The sequence below is a fragment of the Tachysurus fulvidraco genome, chromosome 22 (genome assembly GCF_022655615.1).
Source record: "Tachysurus fulvidraco isolate hzauxx_2018 chromosome 22, HZAU_PFXX_2.0, whole genome shotgun sequence".
Taxonomy (NCBI): domain Eukaryota; kingdom Metazoa; phylum Chordata; class Actinopteri; order Siluriformes; family Bagridae; genus Tachysurus; species Tachysurus fulvidraco.
This window is the reverse complement of record NC_062539.1, coordinates 15,473,575-15,492,302: the sequence shown is the minus strand read 5'-3', so window position 1 is coordinate 15,492,302 and position 18,728 is coordinate 15,473,575. Positions and strand designations below refer to the sequence as shown.

The following is an 18,728-nucleotide window of genomic DNA, read 5'->3' as shown; positions in this document are numbered from 1 at the left end:
ACACACAGGCGAGTGAGGGGCTGAAAGGGAACTTCCTCTTTCCTCTTTCACTGTGTTCAGGTTACAGAGGAAGACGTGTGTATACCGAGTCAAGACGTTAAACAATAATCAGAGAAGAAGAAAAAAGTCTAACCGCGCTGCACATACTGTAGCTGGATATATATATTTTTTTATTTATTCTGATTTGATTCTGATTCTCCTGGTTGCAAAGATGTTTGGTCAGTTATTCATACAACTTGTTTTGGGTGTGGAATCGTTTGTGGCCACTAGAGGGCACTCCTGGCTGTTACCTGGCTGTGTATTCGATGCAATAACCATATTGAACTAAGTGATGCTTCAGGTTTCTATTAGAATTTTAAGAAGAGCACTTGATTCAAGTTTTTTTTTTCTGATCTTCTATTACATATATTACTGCTTTCCTGAGTTCCTACAAATAAAACTAACAACTAACTAACTAACAGTATGAAACACACATACACACACACACACACAGAAAAAAATAGATATAATATTATAATAAAATACAGTAAAGTGTTTTTTTTTATACTAATAAACGATCACATTAATGTGAACTTTGCACCTGAACTTTCATCAGTTCTGCTGTTATATAAAGTAAATCAGCAGATTCTGACCAATCAGATGTCCTGTTATTCAGCCTGTTCTTGATCATTTGTGTTCAAAACAATAGTGTTGTTAGCTATTATACAATATTGGACAATTATCATGACTGTTAAGAGGAATTACTAGTTTAAGATACTGAAAGAATCGCACATCAGTAGCGAATATAGTATAGTATGTTCATAACGTATTGAAACTTTTACAAATGCCTCCTCGATATCTGATATGGATTTTTTAAAAGCTCATGAATGTGTGTGTTTTTTGTTTTTTTTTAACTTATGTGATTGACACAAAACATGAGCTGAAGATCAGTTAAGCAGTGTTTGTTGTGCAGGTTGTGTTGCTCGGTTGCCAGGCAATGCATTTTGTTAACAGATGAGTAAAACACAGAAATTGGCTTCAGCAAGTGCAACAGTTGACATCATCGACAGGGCAGTAAGAGTGAGATTATGTGGTTGGAGCTATTTGAAGCAGAAACTGAGAAGGCGGAGTCTGATCAGACAGCAGGGAAGTGTGTGTGTGTGTGTGTGTGTGTGTGTGTGTGTGTGTGTGTGTGTGTGTGTGTGTGTGTGTGTGTGTGTTTTCTAGGAGCTCTGCTGTGTGTTGTAGTCTGTAGCAGCTTTTCCAGACAGGGTTTTGCTTTTCCTGGACTTTGGCTTCAATTTCATATGTCTTAAAAATCACTGGATGTATGGTGTTTACTGAAGGTAATGAAACAAATGAATCAAATAAAACGAATCAAATGAATCATCTGTATATAAAAAGTATGTAGTTCTCCTAAACAGTTCTTTCACTGATGTTCTTGCATTAGTAGGGATATTTGCATAAGCAAAACCAATCCCTTCTCTCTCTCTCTCTCTCTCTCTCTCTCTCTCTCTCTCTCGCTTTCTCTCTCTATCTCTCTCTCACAAACACACACACAGACACGCACACAAACATACACACACAAAACCCCACAAGCAATAGTAGAATTATGCAGGAAATCCTTGAACCTGGCAACCCTGGTGGTGGCAACATAGTACAAGGTATTATTTAACTTTCAGCATATTTCAGAAGTCTATTAAACAAACCCTAATTCTTGTGTCTTTACTTTAATTTTTATAGGTTAAAGTCTTAGTCACGGGTCAAACCCTGTCTAATCATCTATAATTTGCACCTTGACTTTAACCTGCTCTGATTCTCATCACTAAAATCACTCAGCTCTTATTCCTTCTGCCTTAACGCTTTGTTTTTCCACTTCTGTACAATAAACCCAGACCAGGACATGTGATGTAAAAACAAGCTGATACCTTTCCAAGCCAGATGTGTGGACAGACATCTGGACAGCATGTGTGAAAGTGTGTGTGATTGGTTTATGAGTTTAGGTGTGTGTGTTTATAAACAGCTGAACGAGTCTGACGATGTAATTCCATGTCGTGTTTATAGCTGGTGAGTTGCCTGCTCCTGGCATATGCTAGCCCCGGTCTTGTCACAACAGCACATTTAAGTGAAAATGACACAATTGTGTGTGTGTGTGTGTGTGTGTGTGTGTGTGTGTGTGTGTGTGTGTGTGTGGGATCATGTGCCAGCAACTGAGCGTGTGAACGGTGCAGAGATTCGAATGAAAATCGCCCTCCCCCGGCTCTGCTCATGCCAGCTGGGCAATTTCTTCTTGGACAGCAGGATTGCATCAGCGCAATAGAAGTCCCTCCCATTCTCCTCCTCCTCCTCCTGGTCCTCCTCCTCCTACTCCTCTCTTGCAGATCCTCAGCTCAGGATGTCACAGGATGTGGCCTGGAAAAAGGAACAAACCTCAGTTCTGAGCAACGGATATGAAACGCAGTAAAAGTCTGTTTCAGGATGCGTAAAAGATTACCTGAGCATGTTTACCTTACCGCTATCATGGAGTCATGCGTCATTGTTCCATCGTATAGTAATAAAGCGTATCGCTTCACCTCGTTTGCTTGACATAGCCTTAAACATTAAATTCTGTTCATATCAGACGTCCGGTTTCACTCATTTCTGATGAACGTTAACGTCCTTTGATTAAAGGAAAAGTCCCCTCTAAAAGGCATTTAATATGTTTAGAATAAAATATATATTCTGGTGCAGATTTCTTGGTTGAAGATGTATTTCTCATATTCTCTTGAGAAGTTATTGGTCCTGCGTCATGCTGACGTCAACGCTCAGATTTAGTATTTAGCACCTAAAGATAAAGCTTATTTTCTCACTCTGAATTTCCAGACATCAAATGAATGAGAATTACAATTCAGAAGGTGCAGAGATAATGACACGAAGATCCAGAAGTGTGCATGTGTCTCTCAGGTGAAAGAGCAGGATGGAGTAAAGGAATAAAGCGCTGCTGCATCGTGCTCTGTATGTAGAGACAAAGCGAGGGATCGTTCTCATTGGAACAGTATCGGCTGACGAAAGGATTAAAAAAATGTCAACTCAAAGGCTTTTGTCGCAAAATTAAATCTTGAACGAAGATGATATCTTAATCATAACCTGTTCTTAAAACACCTGAACCCATAAACTCATTTATTTCAGTGTGTATTAATAACTGCACTTAATAACTAGCTTACTAGCTTCCTTTATGTTATTATATGATAGCTACCAATTGTTATTAGTCAGTTTTCTTTATTCTTCTCTTTAACTAGCTTCCTAGCTTCCTTTATGTTATTATATGTTAGCTACCAATCTTTTTTAGTCAGTTTTCTTTTTTCTTCTCTTTAACTAGCTTCCTAGCTTCCTTTATGTTATTATATGTTAGCTACCAATCTTTTTTAGTCAGTTTTCTTTTTTCTTCTCTTTAACTAGCTTCCTAGCTTCCTTTATGTTATTATATGTTAGCTACCAATCTTTTTTAGTCAGTTTTCTTTTTTCTTCTCTTTAACTAGCTTCCTAGCTTCCTTTATGTTATTATATGATAGCTACCAATTGTTTTCAGTCAGTTTTCTTTTCTTCTCTTTAACTAGCTTACTAGCTTCCTTTATGTTATTATATGTTAGTTACCAATTTCTTTTAGTCACTTTTCTTTTTTCTTCACCTGTTTGGAACAGGCATGAGGCGAAGGCCTTCAATACCTGTACTACATCATCATCTCGATCTAAGCACAGTATTTATTTGAGCAGCAAACTAATTAACATTGAACCGGTTTCTGCCCAAAGGCCTTCGTTCGAGACGTCTGGTGCTGCAAAAGGGATTATGTCTGACTAGGACACATATTATGATATTGCAGATTAGAATTATGGCATTTGAGTGATTTACCTGTTTGGTGTGCTTTTTGTTTTAGCTTTACGCATTTATTAGACACAAGTATAGGAGTGTAGAGAAAAGTCTACCTCAGATGTGCCAACTAAAAGAGACGGGTTGATTCACTGGGATCTTTTTTAGCAGGCTGGTTAATCAGATCATCAATAAAACGGCATTTTGAGAGATATTTGAAAAGCACTTCGGGTGGATTATAGATTACAAACTATGTTTGTTCAAACAAATCTTCGTTTCAGCTTTAAGTGTGATTGCTTGCTCAGCTTATCCTTCAAACCTGAACATGTTTGAATAAACTACATTCCATTTGTAACCGTGATTGAATATCATTCTGATTAACTGATATTTAAAAAGTTCTTCTTCAGGCCATCCTTAAAATATTTTGGTTTGCAGTAACAGTATATTAAAAAAAGGCTCGGTAGGTAGGTCTATATATTTTTTTTCAAGTTTCAATGTAAAAAAAAAGTACAATTTTGGTGATGGTGATTACGTACAGTAGGTATGACTTTAAACAAATTAGCATATCGTGACGTCACTGACTGGGTCTTCAACCCGTGCCTTCGGGCGCATCATCGCAAACCTTATTTTGATGCTGGGCACAGTTATTCCAGAACTTCGTGCCAAGTTAAAGCGGTGTCACGCTGTTTTAATGAATTTTTTAGATATATTATGGTGCCCAAAGCCGTATAACTGAACAGTGACCGTGGACATTTTGTTTACTGAAGAGTTAAAAAAAAGGGTCGGTCTTAACACAAATTTACAACCGGCAAGTCGGTCGGACTTAAAGCCAAAAAATATATATATACATTTATTTGAGTCGGTCCTGATTTGTAGTTAAGGCAAACAAGAATATTTTTAAGGATGGCCTCAGTCCTTATTTTCTATCCCCTGATGTTGTTTGGAGGCTATAAAGCAGGAGTTTGGGTTTATAAGGCTCCAGTTTTGGTTTATATTATGGATTGGGTTTATATTATAGATATTTATATTAAGCATTGCCACTTTGAAGTCCAGTAACTTGTTTATGAATAAAATTATGAGTTAGACTTGTGCTTGTAAGTGATTGCTTGGTCAGATCATCCTTTAACCTATGCACGTGTTTGTATATGATGTGGTAGCGTAGTGGTTAAGGAGTTGCTTTACCAATTAGAAGCTTGTGAGTTTGAATCCTAGGTCCACAAATCTACCAGGGCTGGGCCCCTATGCAAGGCCCTTAGAATGTGTTAGTCACCCTGTATAAGGGTGTCTGCTAAATGTAATAAATAAACTATGTTGCACACGTTAGATCAGAGAATGAAAGAAGAAAAAAGTCTTCTGCGGTCCTTATTTTCTATCCCGTTTTTATTTAATGTGTGTTGTGAAGACACTATTAAAAACACACAGGATGGAAATACTTGTGCACAACCACTCTCTAAATATGCAAAACTTTCCCTGTGAACTACTTTTTTGGACACAAGAGGCCGATTGTGAATACAGCCCCATGTGCTCAAGTTCCCATTGATCCACATCATCGGCTTTAAAAGGAGAGTCCTGGATGACAAAGAGCCCACAAAGACAATCATTATCCTTATCGAACAAGGGAGGACAAGTGCATTTTAAGAGAGCGCTGATTCAAGACCGAGCAATTAGGGTGGATTATATAGTACCATGTTCATGCTCAGATGTTAAGCATGAGTGTAATTTCAAATTGATCAGCTTCCAAAAGATTCCCAGCTCGTCACCCACGTCGAACAATCTTCTCCATTTTTGTCCCGCAGATAATCATCTACCCTGTGGACTCGGGTTTGTTGGAGTTTTAGTTCGGGTTAGTGGGATACTGTGATATGTAATTGTGCCTCCTCGCACTATTGTGTTCTGTCGTTGTGCTAATGAACTTCTGAAATTCGATCTCTCTCCCTTTTTCTTTGTTGCTCCTACCCTGACTTTTCTTTCATTCTCCCTTTGTTCTGTTCTTGTTCTCAGTCTAGTTTGTTCCTAGTATGTAATCTATCCTCTCGTACAGCACTGCATAACATAGCTATCGAACGACAATCGGCCCTTCACGCAGCCTGCGAGCTTGTGTGTGTGTGTGTGTATGTGGTTTTCAAGGTCAGTACTTTCAGGAGCTGCTGTGTAACCTCTGAGTGACCTCTGTGTTATCTCACACTACACCCCAGCAACACACTCGACTTGACTCGCTCGAGACTTTCTGTATTGCAGTGATGCTTTGTACATCACACACACTTGATATGACACACACATAAAAAAACCTGCATTCTATGTATATGCACCTTGTTATTTCCCTTATGGAAATTTCCCTTAGGAAAAGAAGCAGGTCTAAACTATACTGTTTGGAGTTCTAGTGGCAGAGCCAAATTCTCATTTAAAAAAAATCTACAGAGCTCGAATTCAAATAAAGTTGTATGGCGATACTAAAAATCTCAGACTCTTTAATGTATTCTGAAGACGTCTGGATACGCTGTTGAAATCCAGGGATGTAGGGATCACTAACCAGCTCCCAAGAGACATCCAGGCGCAGAAAACAGGACAGCGAGCGGTCGTCTTTCCCTTCCTTCTATTGACGGAACACCTGTCTCATCTTACCTGCAGTAATCAGCGTGGGTGTGTGAGAAAGACAACTTTACCCAGTGACACAAAGGAAGGAGATGAATGGAAAGTGAGTCACTATAGTGGGTGAAAGAGAGTCTGTTCGCTCTGTAGCTGTGAGACGATGTTGTGATAGACCTTCATGTGATAGACCTTCACGTGAAAGACCTTTATGTTGTCTATTCTCAATCACCACATGAATGCAATGTCTGTACTATCTCTCCAGCTTACCTACTTTCTTCATTAAATTTCCATTAAATACACAAATGCTGTCGTTACCAAAGTACCTTGTCAGCCATCTTTACCTAGCACCTTACTCAGCGATAACCTTTAAACGATATCGTATCTATTGTAATAATTAATTCGCACATTCGCAATGTAATAATTAATTTTTTTGTTAAAACGTGGTTATGCATCATTTATGGAAGGAGTCTCGTGTCAGATCTTACAGTCTGTATGATTTCCACCACATGAAAGTCTTACGATGGACGGCAGAGGTAACGAAACAAGCCGTTTCTTTTTTTTTTCAAGAGAGGAGTAAAAAGAAAGTTTGTGAGAGAATGACTGTATATAGCTGCAATAACATAAGAGATAACAAAATCTACCATGTTTTGTGGACATGAAATATGGACGTACCAGGACATTACTCACTTCGCAGTGGTTTTACTGCATCACACCATCACTCACGTATTTTATGGCTCTTAAATCACAACAATGGACAACTTATTTATTTATTTATTTATTTTACATTTTTTATTAATTAAAACGTATCACATCATGATCAGTTTCTAGTTAATTTTAATGTTGTGAAATGCCTAAAAGAAGGTGTGTGAAGTGTTTTATTCCTCACTCATTACTATTCAGTGTTCGCATTGTCGTAGGAGTGCACCGTTCGGTTTGTCTGACAGTTTTGGGATGAGTCTTTGTGTCAGAGACTTCATGTCTATACCTAAGTGTTTCAGGTAGGTGTCTGTTTATCTATGGTTTCTTCTGTTCTTTCTAAAACACCTACTTCTCGCTCTTCTTCCTACACACCTAACGAAGGGAGCATTTCCACAGAATCACCTGCCAAAAAATATGAAGTGATCAGAAACATCAAGGATATAAACAATAAAGCTTGTGTATTATTTAGATGAGATGTGAGCATAGAGAAGCGTAATGCTTCAGCACACACGATTGCACTGACACACACCCCAAACACACTTCTGTAAAATCCCAACAGCAAGTAAGAGACTATGGCACAGGGCGTTCTCTTTCTGCCTCTCTAAATTTAGATGTTTCTTGTTTCCTATCAAACAATCCATTGGTTCATTTGGGTAAACTTTTACGGTAACTACCAATAATAGACGTGACATTGAGAGGTTTATTTTAATAACTGTAAATAATAATAATAAAATAAATAAACAAAATAAAAAACGTTCCAAGAAACATATATAAAATGTAGAATATGTTTTCAATTAATAAAACGTTAATCAGTAATAAACTTTAATATACTGAAATATTATAGTTTAAAAAATTATTTTTTAAGTTTAAAAAATAGTTTTAAAAATATTCTTTTTAACATTAATATTAATTATTTTATATATATATATAAATAGTTTTTAAATATTAAATAATATTTTTACATATTAAATAATAATATAATATTATTCTTATTATTATTATTTTATATCAAATATTTCTATATATTTTTTTTATATTATTTCAGCTTTACGCACGGAGGAAGTATTTTGAGACAATAAAAGCACCATAAATAAGATTAAACTAGGATTTTATTGTAAACTAAAATATAAGCTGCACTTCTGAAAGAGGACGGGAATAAGAAAAAATCATGAACGCTGATTGGCCAAAAGTATGAATAGAATTTGTATGCAAATGACAAGGCGTGGTTTAAAACAACGTCTGCATCGTTGTACTACGGCGCTCTATTTACACCCTCCCTGCATCGAAAAGCCACGCCTCTTCTACTAAGATTGGAGGACGACCTGTCTGTATAATCTCAATAGCCAATCAAAGCGCAAAAGAGGCGGTGCTTACAAGGAAAGCTGTTGGGGGCGGGTTTCCTGTGTGTGTGCGGAAAGTACAGAGAAGCAGCGTTGCATTCTGAGCTTATGATCTACTGCAGAAACATAATAAAAGTTGATGGGAGTTTTTTCCCCCCACATGAGGCATTTTTTAAATCGTATCCATATATCATTACAGTTGGACACTGACGTGTTGGATTGTACTTTAGTATCTGTATTTATTTATTTAGTTAGGATCCGAGAATTAGGATCTATTTAAACAGGTCCTGATGCTCGGTATGTCCCGCATTACGGACCCGTTAATGAAAAAACGTCCAAACAGAATGAAAGAAGTCAACTTAAAGGTGAGTGAAGGTTAATTCATCATAGTTCAGCATATCCGATACGGTCGAGTGGGGTTTTTTCGTCGGCAGACTGCGGCACTTTAAGAAATTAGCGGCTCGCGCTTGCGCTCGCGCTCTCATCTTTCAGAAAAAAAACGCAGCTCTTATCGACTTCTATCGTTTTTGGGTGTTTTTTAACCCCGTTTCCGTTAAAAGATTCGTTCTGCTTTGGTTACGCTTTTTTTTCTACGTTCACTTTTTTTTACCTGAATCTTTTCGCCATGTCGTGTTGGAAGAGAAAGCGTGGCGAGAAATACGGGCCGCGTTCCAAACCGCTATGGTTTTTAAAAAGTAGTCTGCTATGTAGGCAGCACGAGATCGCTTCAGCATCCTGTCTAGTGGACTCGCGTAGGGAGCGTGGAGGCGTTTGGGATACGGCCACGTTTTCTTCCATTGAAAGAAAATTGGTTGGGGGAGGGAGCTGAGGGGAAATGGCTAAGCTGTGGTGATTTTATTTTAAAGACATTATGAAAATATCGTTGTTTAAAAATTGATATTTTAATATGTATGTATAAATAAAATAAGAAAAAAGAAAACAAAATGCATCCAAATGTCTCTTACTGTAAATACAGTACACACACACACACACACACACACACACACACACACTCTGAGCTTTTCTTTCATACACTATGCATTTGGGATTGTGGTATATTTTATTTCTTTTCACTTCATTGACTTATACAACCTCACACACACACATTAACTGTTGTTCAGCCATCACAGCATTGTAAACCTGGTGCATTACACTAAAGTGTGTAACTGCAATTATTTTCACCTCTTTGTAGGTCACCAGGAAACCAGGTACCTTTCAGTCATTGTGTCCTACACTTCAGCAACATGAGATGGACGTTTAGATGCACGTTTATTCATTTGCAGAGTCATATCTTGCGCTTTTGTTCGTGTGATGATTGGAAATTGTGCGTCAGGTAGAAAGGGTTTTGTGTTTTGTCCTGTAGCCGTTGATGGAGGACGGTGCCAGGATGCCAGGTGATTAGATAGGGGGGTGTGTGTGTTGTGTGGGTGTGTGTGTGTGTGTGTTTGTCTTATGTCTGATTCATGCATCAGTCATTATAAGGAAGAAGGAAGTGCATGTGGTGGTTCATACAATACACACACACACACATATGTCCAGATGTTTTTGCATGCACAAATGTCTTCTTTCTGCATGCAAAAAAAGACTGACAATGCTTCACACTGTAGACTAATTTTAGTAAGTGAAACTCAGTTCAAGCATTTGTAAAAAACACACACACACACACACACACACACACACACACATATGGGTTATATGGTTTAGTATTTTTTTTTTTTTGACAGAGTGTGAGTCCAGTTTTGCACACGGTCAGGATTAAACGCTCCAAATCTCTGGTATTCAGCGATGAAGTATTCAACTATCAAATTATTTTGAACTATTATTCAAAATCGACACCAGGATTCTGAAGAAATTTTCTTTGCATAAATATCGATGGAGCTGTTAGTCTCTTTATACTGCTCCATGAATAATTTGATCAGATTTTCAATCATTTTTAAATATGACTCAATCATAAATTATTTTGCTTCCAAACTTCCCACGCTTCTCTAATTCATCAGGAGGGAAGTCTAACTATGTTATCTGTAAAGGTTTAAAGAACTTTTTTAATCATGCTAGGGTTTGATAAAGCAACATGGGCCTGTTTGACTGTATTCATGTTATAAATGTGAACAAATATCGTTAAATCGATTTTTAACTCTTTTTTTAACGGTTTTTGTGCTACATCCCAAACGATGCGAGCTTTAGACGAGCTCCTTTTTCCTGAGGGCAGTCAAGCAATCAGTCATCCATGAGGACACAGAAAGGATTGTGACCAGAGCTCAAGGCTTAGACATGAGACAGTCCACATACACATACACATACAACAGCGCTAATAGAAAGGAGCGCTAACAGACCTTCTATTATTACTGGAGCGCTCGCAGGGTTGACTTCACCTCAGCGATCCGTTCCATCGTCTCACACGGCGCCGTCTCAATCGGATCTCTGTTCTGCCTGGTACCAGATATAATGGTGCCACTCGGTGCTACCGATATACACTCGGACCTTCGCATGTGGTACGCCAGCATCTGCTGCACGGTTGCATATCGGTTGCAGTAACAGCTGAAGGTTGCCGCATGCAGCTCAAGGTGAAACATCATCGCTGAAGGTCGGATGTAGAACAACACTGATGTCTGGTGTGTGTTTTGTGCCAGAATTCGATTATATATCGAAGATAGGTTTTTGTGATTGTTGCTGTCAAAAATGCCCTAGTTAAGCAGCCTCCTACTGATTGGAATACAGGGCTAGTGATGATGTTCTGAAAAGTGTTGTTTTTTTGTTTTTTTTTTAATTCTGGACATTAATTCTGGACATTCATACTTCCTGAGATTTTAATACATTATTCAATCCCACCAGGATTTTTTTTCTTCATACATAAATACATAATTTTGTGGCTTTTTTCAAAGTTTGCAAAGCAACATTGCAGACATTCTTTGTGTGTGTGTGTGTGTGTTTTTTTTAATTGAATTGGTAAAATTACAATGAAAATTACAATTGACGATGTCACATGACACGTCTCTGCATAAAACCTGCATTATTCTGGAGTTTTACTTTATTTTGTATGAAAATAACAAAATGAAGGTTCTGAGGATTTAATTGTAATTATTGATATATTTGGAGATAAGTAAATTTTTTCATAATTCATAATGATACCTATATCGTATCATATTAGCATTACAGCGCAGGTTGATGTTAATGCGCTCTTTCTATTTACAAACATTACAGTGGTGACTTTTTTTGTACAATGTTTTATTTAGCATTTAGCAAAAAGGAGTCTCCATCGCCAGAGGTGAAGCTACTTGTAACATGAATTTTTCAACCATATAAACAGGAAGGAGAGTTAGTACATCGTTTATTTTTTAAATTTAAACAACGTGCTGTTATGATGTATGACGTGTAAGCAGTATGACAAAAATAGAATGTATTGTTAATTTCTCGCACGGAAATCACCTTTAAATGCCTTCGCTGCTGCTGGTGATGTTATAATACAGTAACAACACAGTTTCTGTAAATTCTTAGTTTGCAGACTTCTCAGTTTGAGTGGTTTACACAGCCAAAACCTGAGGAAAGGAACCTTTCTTAGTTATTACTCGACAGGAAAAACACCGACACGTGGGGTAGAGAGGGCGGAGAAGCTCAGCTCACGGGGTGGTTTATGACACCCTGGGGATTTTGATCGAGGTCGACTTTAGTTTTAAGATTGCTTTCATGTAGGAGGTGTGTGTGTTTGTCAGTGTGTGACTCATATTTGTCTTTTCACATCGGCTGGCAGGACTGATGTGTTTCGCAAATCTTTAGACAGTCATAGGGCAAAAAAAAAAGATATTCGTGTAAGCCGCGTTTAACAGTTCTTGTATCTTATATCTATTATAGTACGCTCAAAAATTCCAGAACAATACTAAATCGATCGCTTGTTCGTCACAGAGTGTTTTCTCATAATGAAATGCACAATATTTAAAAATTTATACTGTTTTAATATATGATAATAAAAAAAACAATGAATTGTACCCATGTACAATCCAAGCGATCCTTTGAACTTGAGTGTTTTCTCGCGGAACTTATAACGCGAGTTAAAAATTGCGAATTCGAATATTTTGCGGTTAATATTCACGTTCTCGATCAAATATCTTGTGGTTTTCATGGTAACAGCTAGTTCACATGAAATTGTATGGAGGTTGCTTCATAGCATCTTAGACTAGATAAAATAGAGTTTCAATATGTCTAAAAAAATCTGCTTAACAAAAAATGCTAATTCTTTATTTACTTTTTGTGACGGTCGAATGCAAAGCTGTAATATTTACATTGTTGAAACGGTGGAACATAAATATCGAGGTTTGACGCTGCATTTATATCCCTTTTGACATAAGCAATAACACGATCTTACCTGTAACTATAAACAGACAAAAAGTATGATGTTCATGTTGATTAATGGAAATTGTAACAGATGAAAAATTGATGTGCAATGAGAAGAAATATATTCTAATGCTCCTGCTGTTGATTGTTTTTCTATAAGAGCATCACCCTAACTTTTTGTGTAGCTCATTATCAAGAAGACAAAGTTTAAAACTTACTGAATTCTTTCATGGTTTTTACCTTTTCCTGAGGATATGACGGCGACCTCAGGACTTCTCAGGAATATAGCAGAGTTTCGCATACTCACTCCAGATGCTTCGTTATTTCTTTGTGATCACACCGGTGTGTTGGGAGTTTGTCAGGAGGTCAGCAACTACAGCTTGGAGGGAGAGTTTACCGAGACCAAAGCGTGAAGCTACATCGTAAACACTAACCAGACGCAGCAGGAGATGGTATGGACTGTCGGTATCAACTCTAGTCTTACAAAATTACCATCAGATTTAACATTAAAACATTACAACTTGAAAAAAATAGTTTACCGGTTAGATTGCGTGTTTAGAGTAAACAATCGCAATCAAAAGAAACAAGAGCTAAACTTTAAAGGTCTACCATCTCTGGCTGTGTAAACATAACTACGTACAATATTTACAATTTTCGTACACAAAATCTTTTCAGACATATTTTGGGTTTTGCTTTGTTTTTTCACTATTTGTTTAAACCACACTAAATGCAGCAGCTGCAGGAAAACTTATGATTTATAGACTTAAACATTAGCAGATCCAGAGATCTTGACTAGCAGACGAAGCAATCTTGACTTATACTATGAGATCCAGAGATCTTAGCTAGCAAGTCCAGAGATCTTGCATTTGCGGCCTTTAGCAAACGACCTTATCCAGAGTGACTTACATTTTATCTCATTTTATACAAAGGAGCAATTGAGGGTTAAGGGCCTCGATCAGGGTCCAGCAGTGACAGTTTTTTGGACCTGGGATTCGAACTCATGACCTTCCGATACTTAGTCCAACACCTTAACCACTAGGCTATCACATTCCACATCTACACTACGACTACCAGATCCAGAGATCTCTCGATGTGAGGAGAACACGTTTATTGTACAGTGTGGGCGGAGCATGTCGCTGTTTTAGCCTGCAGCCATCTGCGGTGGGGGATGGAGGGCACCTGTGCAAACAGCAGGGCCAATACAGAAACTCTCTAACAGCTGAACAGACACAAAAACACACAGTAAGGATCATGTAAGGCACAAACGTCTGATGATACTACTAACAATCACTGTTTTTATCCCTCACGCTAATTTCTGCTAGCACCTTTAGGAGATTCTCTGATGATCCCTAGTTAACCAGAACAATACAAAATGACCTGATCTCGCTTAATAGTTCTATAAAGATTTTTGATTTGGCTAAATTTCACGTAAATAAAGTTCTAAACCTAACGCCTAATCTTTTATAAATGTCCATACAAACAATATTATTAATTTTTATTTTAGTCCTTACAGTCATGTAGCGAATCCTGTGGTAAATTTTTCAGGAAGCTTGAATAAAGATGATGTCACAAGATGTAATAATTCTCACAGCTATAGACGAAATGAATAGTTACAGAGAGGACAAGTTGAGCGTTCATCCACGTTTTGTACGACTGGATTTATATGAAGTGGAGTGAAATTTCAAATGAAGAAATCCAACCACTTTTTCCTTACGCATATTTGCACCAATTTAGATTTATTTAAAACGTAGTATAAACAGAATAATCTGATTTCAGTTTCATGTCTTGTGGCATGTATTATTCAGTAATGTTAGCTGAACAAGTTTGTACGATCAAACAGACATAGTCCTTAAGGTCGTAGCGTATGTTAGCATGAGTGTTTCATTAACCCACTCATCTACACTGTGGCTACGTTACTGGTTGAATTCAGGGTCTGATTTTGTGTCTGCCCCCGAGTCTGGGATTCTGACTAAAAACCTTGTGGCTGACTAAAGAGCCTGACGAATGAGGAAGTGACCTCACTCAGTAGTCTTTAGACATCACTCATCGCTTATCGCTCATCACTTCTTTCCACAGAGTACCGTTAGGTCGGGTTTTATCAGGTTCTGCATTCTGATGCTTAGATTATGAAGGGAAATATGAACAAAGGAAGATTTAAATCAAGATAGGGGGAAAATGTTTGCTTTCCCATTCAAAAACAAACAGATTTAACACCATTTTCTAGCCGTATTACATCAGAATGGAATCTCGTTTGCATCTGAGTGCGAACGCACAGCTGAGCAATCGCGGTCAGAGCGTTTGGATTTTACGGCTGTGTTGACTGTGACTCATTTGCTTGATGGAGTTGAACAGGTGTGTGTGTGTGTGTGTGTGTGTGTGTGTGTGTGTGTGTGTGTGTGTGTGTGTGTGTGTGTGTGTGTGGTTGATTCTGGTTCGATCTCTCTCTCTAAGGGCAGTCTTAGGCATCCTCCTGGGAGTTTTAATTGTCACTCCAATCACTCCCGGAGGGATTAGCGGGGTTGCTCGTTAGCTGTTTTGTGTCACCAAGTCACTTCCATGCTAGCAAAAGCGTAAGTTAGCCTCCATCTGGTTACACATGGAGTGAAGGAAGGCTTCAATCACTTCTTGCAGAAGTGTACACTCTCTTGTCTGTTGTTGATACAACATCTCTGGTGGCTTTTCTAAAATATCACAGAGGTTTGTTAAAGTTCCAGGGTTTCCTGCAATAACTCCTATTGTCCCGTTGAGGTGTTGTGATCGGTGATTGTTGTGGACTCATGCGATCTAACTCGTTTTAGAGAAGAGGAACAAACACGATAAGTGGCTTTAATCTTTTCCCAGCATGCATCTCATCATGAAACTGCTGCAATGCACCAGTGTACGTATTTACATGCAGTCCTGTAGTGCTGTAAAGGTCTACGAGGACACTTCATCTCTCTTTAAGGAGTCGCTCATTGACTCTTCACACAAAAGAGCGCTTTGTCAGGGTTTTTAATTATCACTCCAGAGCTAGTGTTGAGGGACGAAAACTCAAGTCACACTAACGCTCTCCGCCTCCCGCCTCTTCCTTTCTTTGTCTCGTCTTTGTCTGAAATCAAGTTACCTGCTCTTTCTATCCTGCTTGGTCTCGCTTGAGGGCTTTTTTCCTTTCATTCCCCCAGCACTCCTTTTTTGTTGGTGTTGTTCTTCCTTCATCTGTCTGCCCACCACACTAAAGCCCCCACTGGTACTAATGCCCCTGCTTTTTTTCAGTCTATCAGAGGTTATCCTTATCCATCAGAGGTTATCCTTGGGGCTTTCAGCTCTTTATCTTCCTAAAGCAACGCTCTCTTTGTTTTTTTTTCCCAACCTGAAGAAAGATTTGGGATTGCTGGACACTGGGTCTTGTGCACTACCCTGAATACCCGCAGTGCCGAGAGAGAATGAATGATCCTGTTGTTTGGTGCAGACTTTGTTTCGACCAGCTCTCTGAAACGAGCGACTTCACATTGTAAATATTTTCAAGGTCCCGCTTCTTCAAAAGTACAGGTATTTGAAAAAGTCCCAAAAATCTGGAACACCTTACAGTGGTTACATTAAGAAGCGTGAGATCAGGAGTTACATGCTAGCATAACAAAATGGTAAAGAACCATTGGTTCAGATCAAAGAACATAAAACATTAGCCAGGTTTGGTGAACATAGAGTCTGTGACGCGGAATAAACAAACATTACATCCAGCCTTTATTGTTCTCTTATTGTTCGTCGCTCGGTTTAAATCGCTTCCTGCAATCGGATAAAATTACTCTCCCAACCTTTGTACACACAGGCAAGGCAAAATGCGACATTTACATTTCTACACACAGCCATGACACCAGCTTGGATCTCAGCGACAGTGCCAACTGACAAAGCCACATTTGAATTTCTTGAATTTATTGCAAATTAGATGATGTGGTGAAGCAACAATTCCAAACAAGTGGCATGATAAAATCCTCGAACCAATCCCTTGGTGCTTGTGGTCCAAATTTCCTTCAGTTCCCTGTTCACAATTTTATTTCATAAATTTTATGCAGTTTGTTATAACACCATAACTTTTATAATAAAGTTATAAACACGGTCTTGTCTTATACCGTCAGATACGACCTTTCATTGAACATCTCTAGGGACGTGAAGAAAAATAATGCACGGAAGGAAGGAGTTTGTATGTGAATGTACGTAGCAGGTAATTCTCGTATACGTATTTGATTAAACACTGCCGTACTTCCTGTTGCTGTTCTAAAGATACTTATTTTACCTAAATATAGACATGGAACCTGCTAGAAAGTGCGACAGGCAAATCCTAAAGGGAATTTTGATAGCAGACTGGAATTAAAGGGGATTAAAGTGGTGGCACTAGTATAAGTGCTTAGAGCGAGATGTGCTCATCTGCTGCACCTGAGAAATAGGGATAAAGTGAGGGATAAACGGAGAGGAACAAATGGGTACACTTTTAGAGCAATGATTCTGTGAATCTGATTGATTTTGCTTACACCTGTGAAAGTTACAGTCTATATCATCTAAGTTTGGATATTTAGGGGTCCAAGCACAAAGGTCAAAGTGTTCTATTGATGGAAAAATCTGGAAATGACGGGTTTTATTTTACAGATATACAGGACCCTGGAAACAAAACAATTGAAAGCCACTACAATGGGTCAAGATAGTGGTTTTTGAACAATGCTATCTGTTTGAAATGGAAAAAAATGATGAGGTGAAAATGACCATCAGATTATCACACCATCTTTTGTTAGACTTTAATCTGGAAACTGCTTTGATGCAAAGGGGTTAAGGGTTAAAGGCCTTCTCAAGAACACAGCAAACGGTAAACCATTAAGCCTGGAGGATATCTGCAGCATCATCACACTTTGTTATGGTCAAAGTGGTGAAAAAGTCACCGATTCTCTTTTTACCCTTGTTCAATGCTGAATTTTTAAGGGATAAATACACTCAAGACGTGGTGTTACGGGCAATTAGTAATAACAGGGTGGTGTGATGGTGTCTGAGGTGAAGCATGGTTACTTTTATCGCACTGAAATTATTGTAACAGCTTAATAGTAATTTAGAAAGGATTACAGTCTTGTATTAATTGAAATATGTACATTGTACAATGTTGCAAAGAAACTGCAAACTCATCGTGAAGACTTTCATGTGGTGGAAAACCTCCGACTGTCACAACTCTTGCACCGGAGACTAAAGAATGTTTAATAAAGATTTCCTCACAGAAAACCTCACCAAAACAATCAGATGACATATTTCTAACAGTTCTTCACTTCTTCAATTCACAGCAAATCCCCAGCTCAACAAAATTTAGGGCTATTTTCTATCATATAGTCTTACACTTCCTCTTCTTTTAGACAGTAAGAGCTGTTGTGTAGGCGCTGCCTCTGGAGCGCTCTGACAATGTCAGTGCAAACGAATGCCATGTGAAGTCTCCGGTTACCGATTTATTTAAGGGAGAGACGGCAGTCTTATTGCATTCCAACGGAGAGGAATTTTGGCCTCCTGAGATATTTCCAGTGTATTTGTGCTGATGTTTATCATGCCCCTTTTAATTAAGTGTCATTCAGAGCATACAGACACTCCCAATCCAGCCGGGGAAACTGAGGGAAAGCAAGCAGGGCCTACACGATTAAGTGTAGTTAGCACACTGTGGAAAAAAGGGCCCTTGAATAGAGCATATTACACAGTCGATAGTGTAAAATAGCTTCAGTGAAATGTATTATTGAAGTCACGTATACATTACAGCACAGTGAAATTCTTTCTTCGTATATTCCAATTTTGGAGGTTGGGATCACAGCGCAGGGTCAGACATGGTACAGCAACTCTAGAGCAGAGAGTGTTAAGGGTCTTGCCCAATGGCCCAACAGTGGCAGCTTGGCTTGAACCCCGATCTTCCAATCAACAACCCAGAAGCTTAACCATTTGAGCCACCAC

The 18,728-nt window shown here is 38.4% G+C and overlaps 1 protein-coding gene across 6 annotated transcripts in view; it reads left to right on the top strand.

Moving 5' to 3' along the window:
- arhgef2 (rho/rac guanine nucleotide exchange factor (GEF) 2) overlaps positions 1-18,728 on the top strand; it is a 56,288-nt gene that overhangs the window by 15,323 nt on the left and 22,237 nt on the right. Inside the window, exon 1 of one of the 6 annotated variants that reach the window (XM_027142712.2) lies at positions 8,533-8,818. The exons of 4 other annotated variants lie outside the window; for them this stretch is intronic. In XM_027142712.2, the coding sequence (XP_026998513.2) occupies positions 8,744-8,818 (75 nt within the window). In that variant the 5' untranslated portion in view covers positions 8,533-8,743. Of the gene's footprint in view, positions 1-8,532; positions 8,819-13,089; positions 13,235-18,728 lie in introns of those variants that run through there. One more of the 6 variants, XM_027142713.2, reaches the window with a different exon arrangement.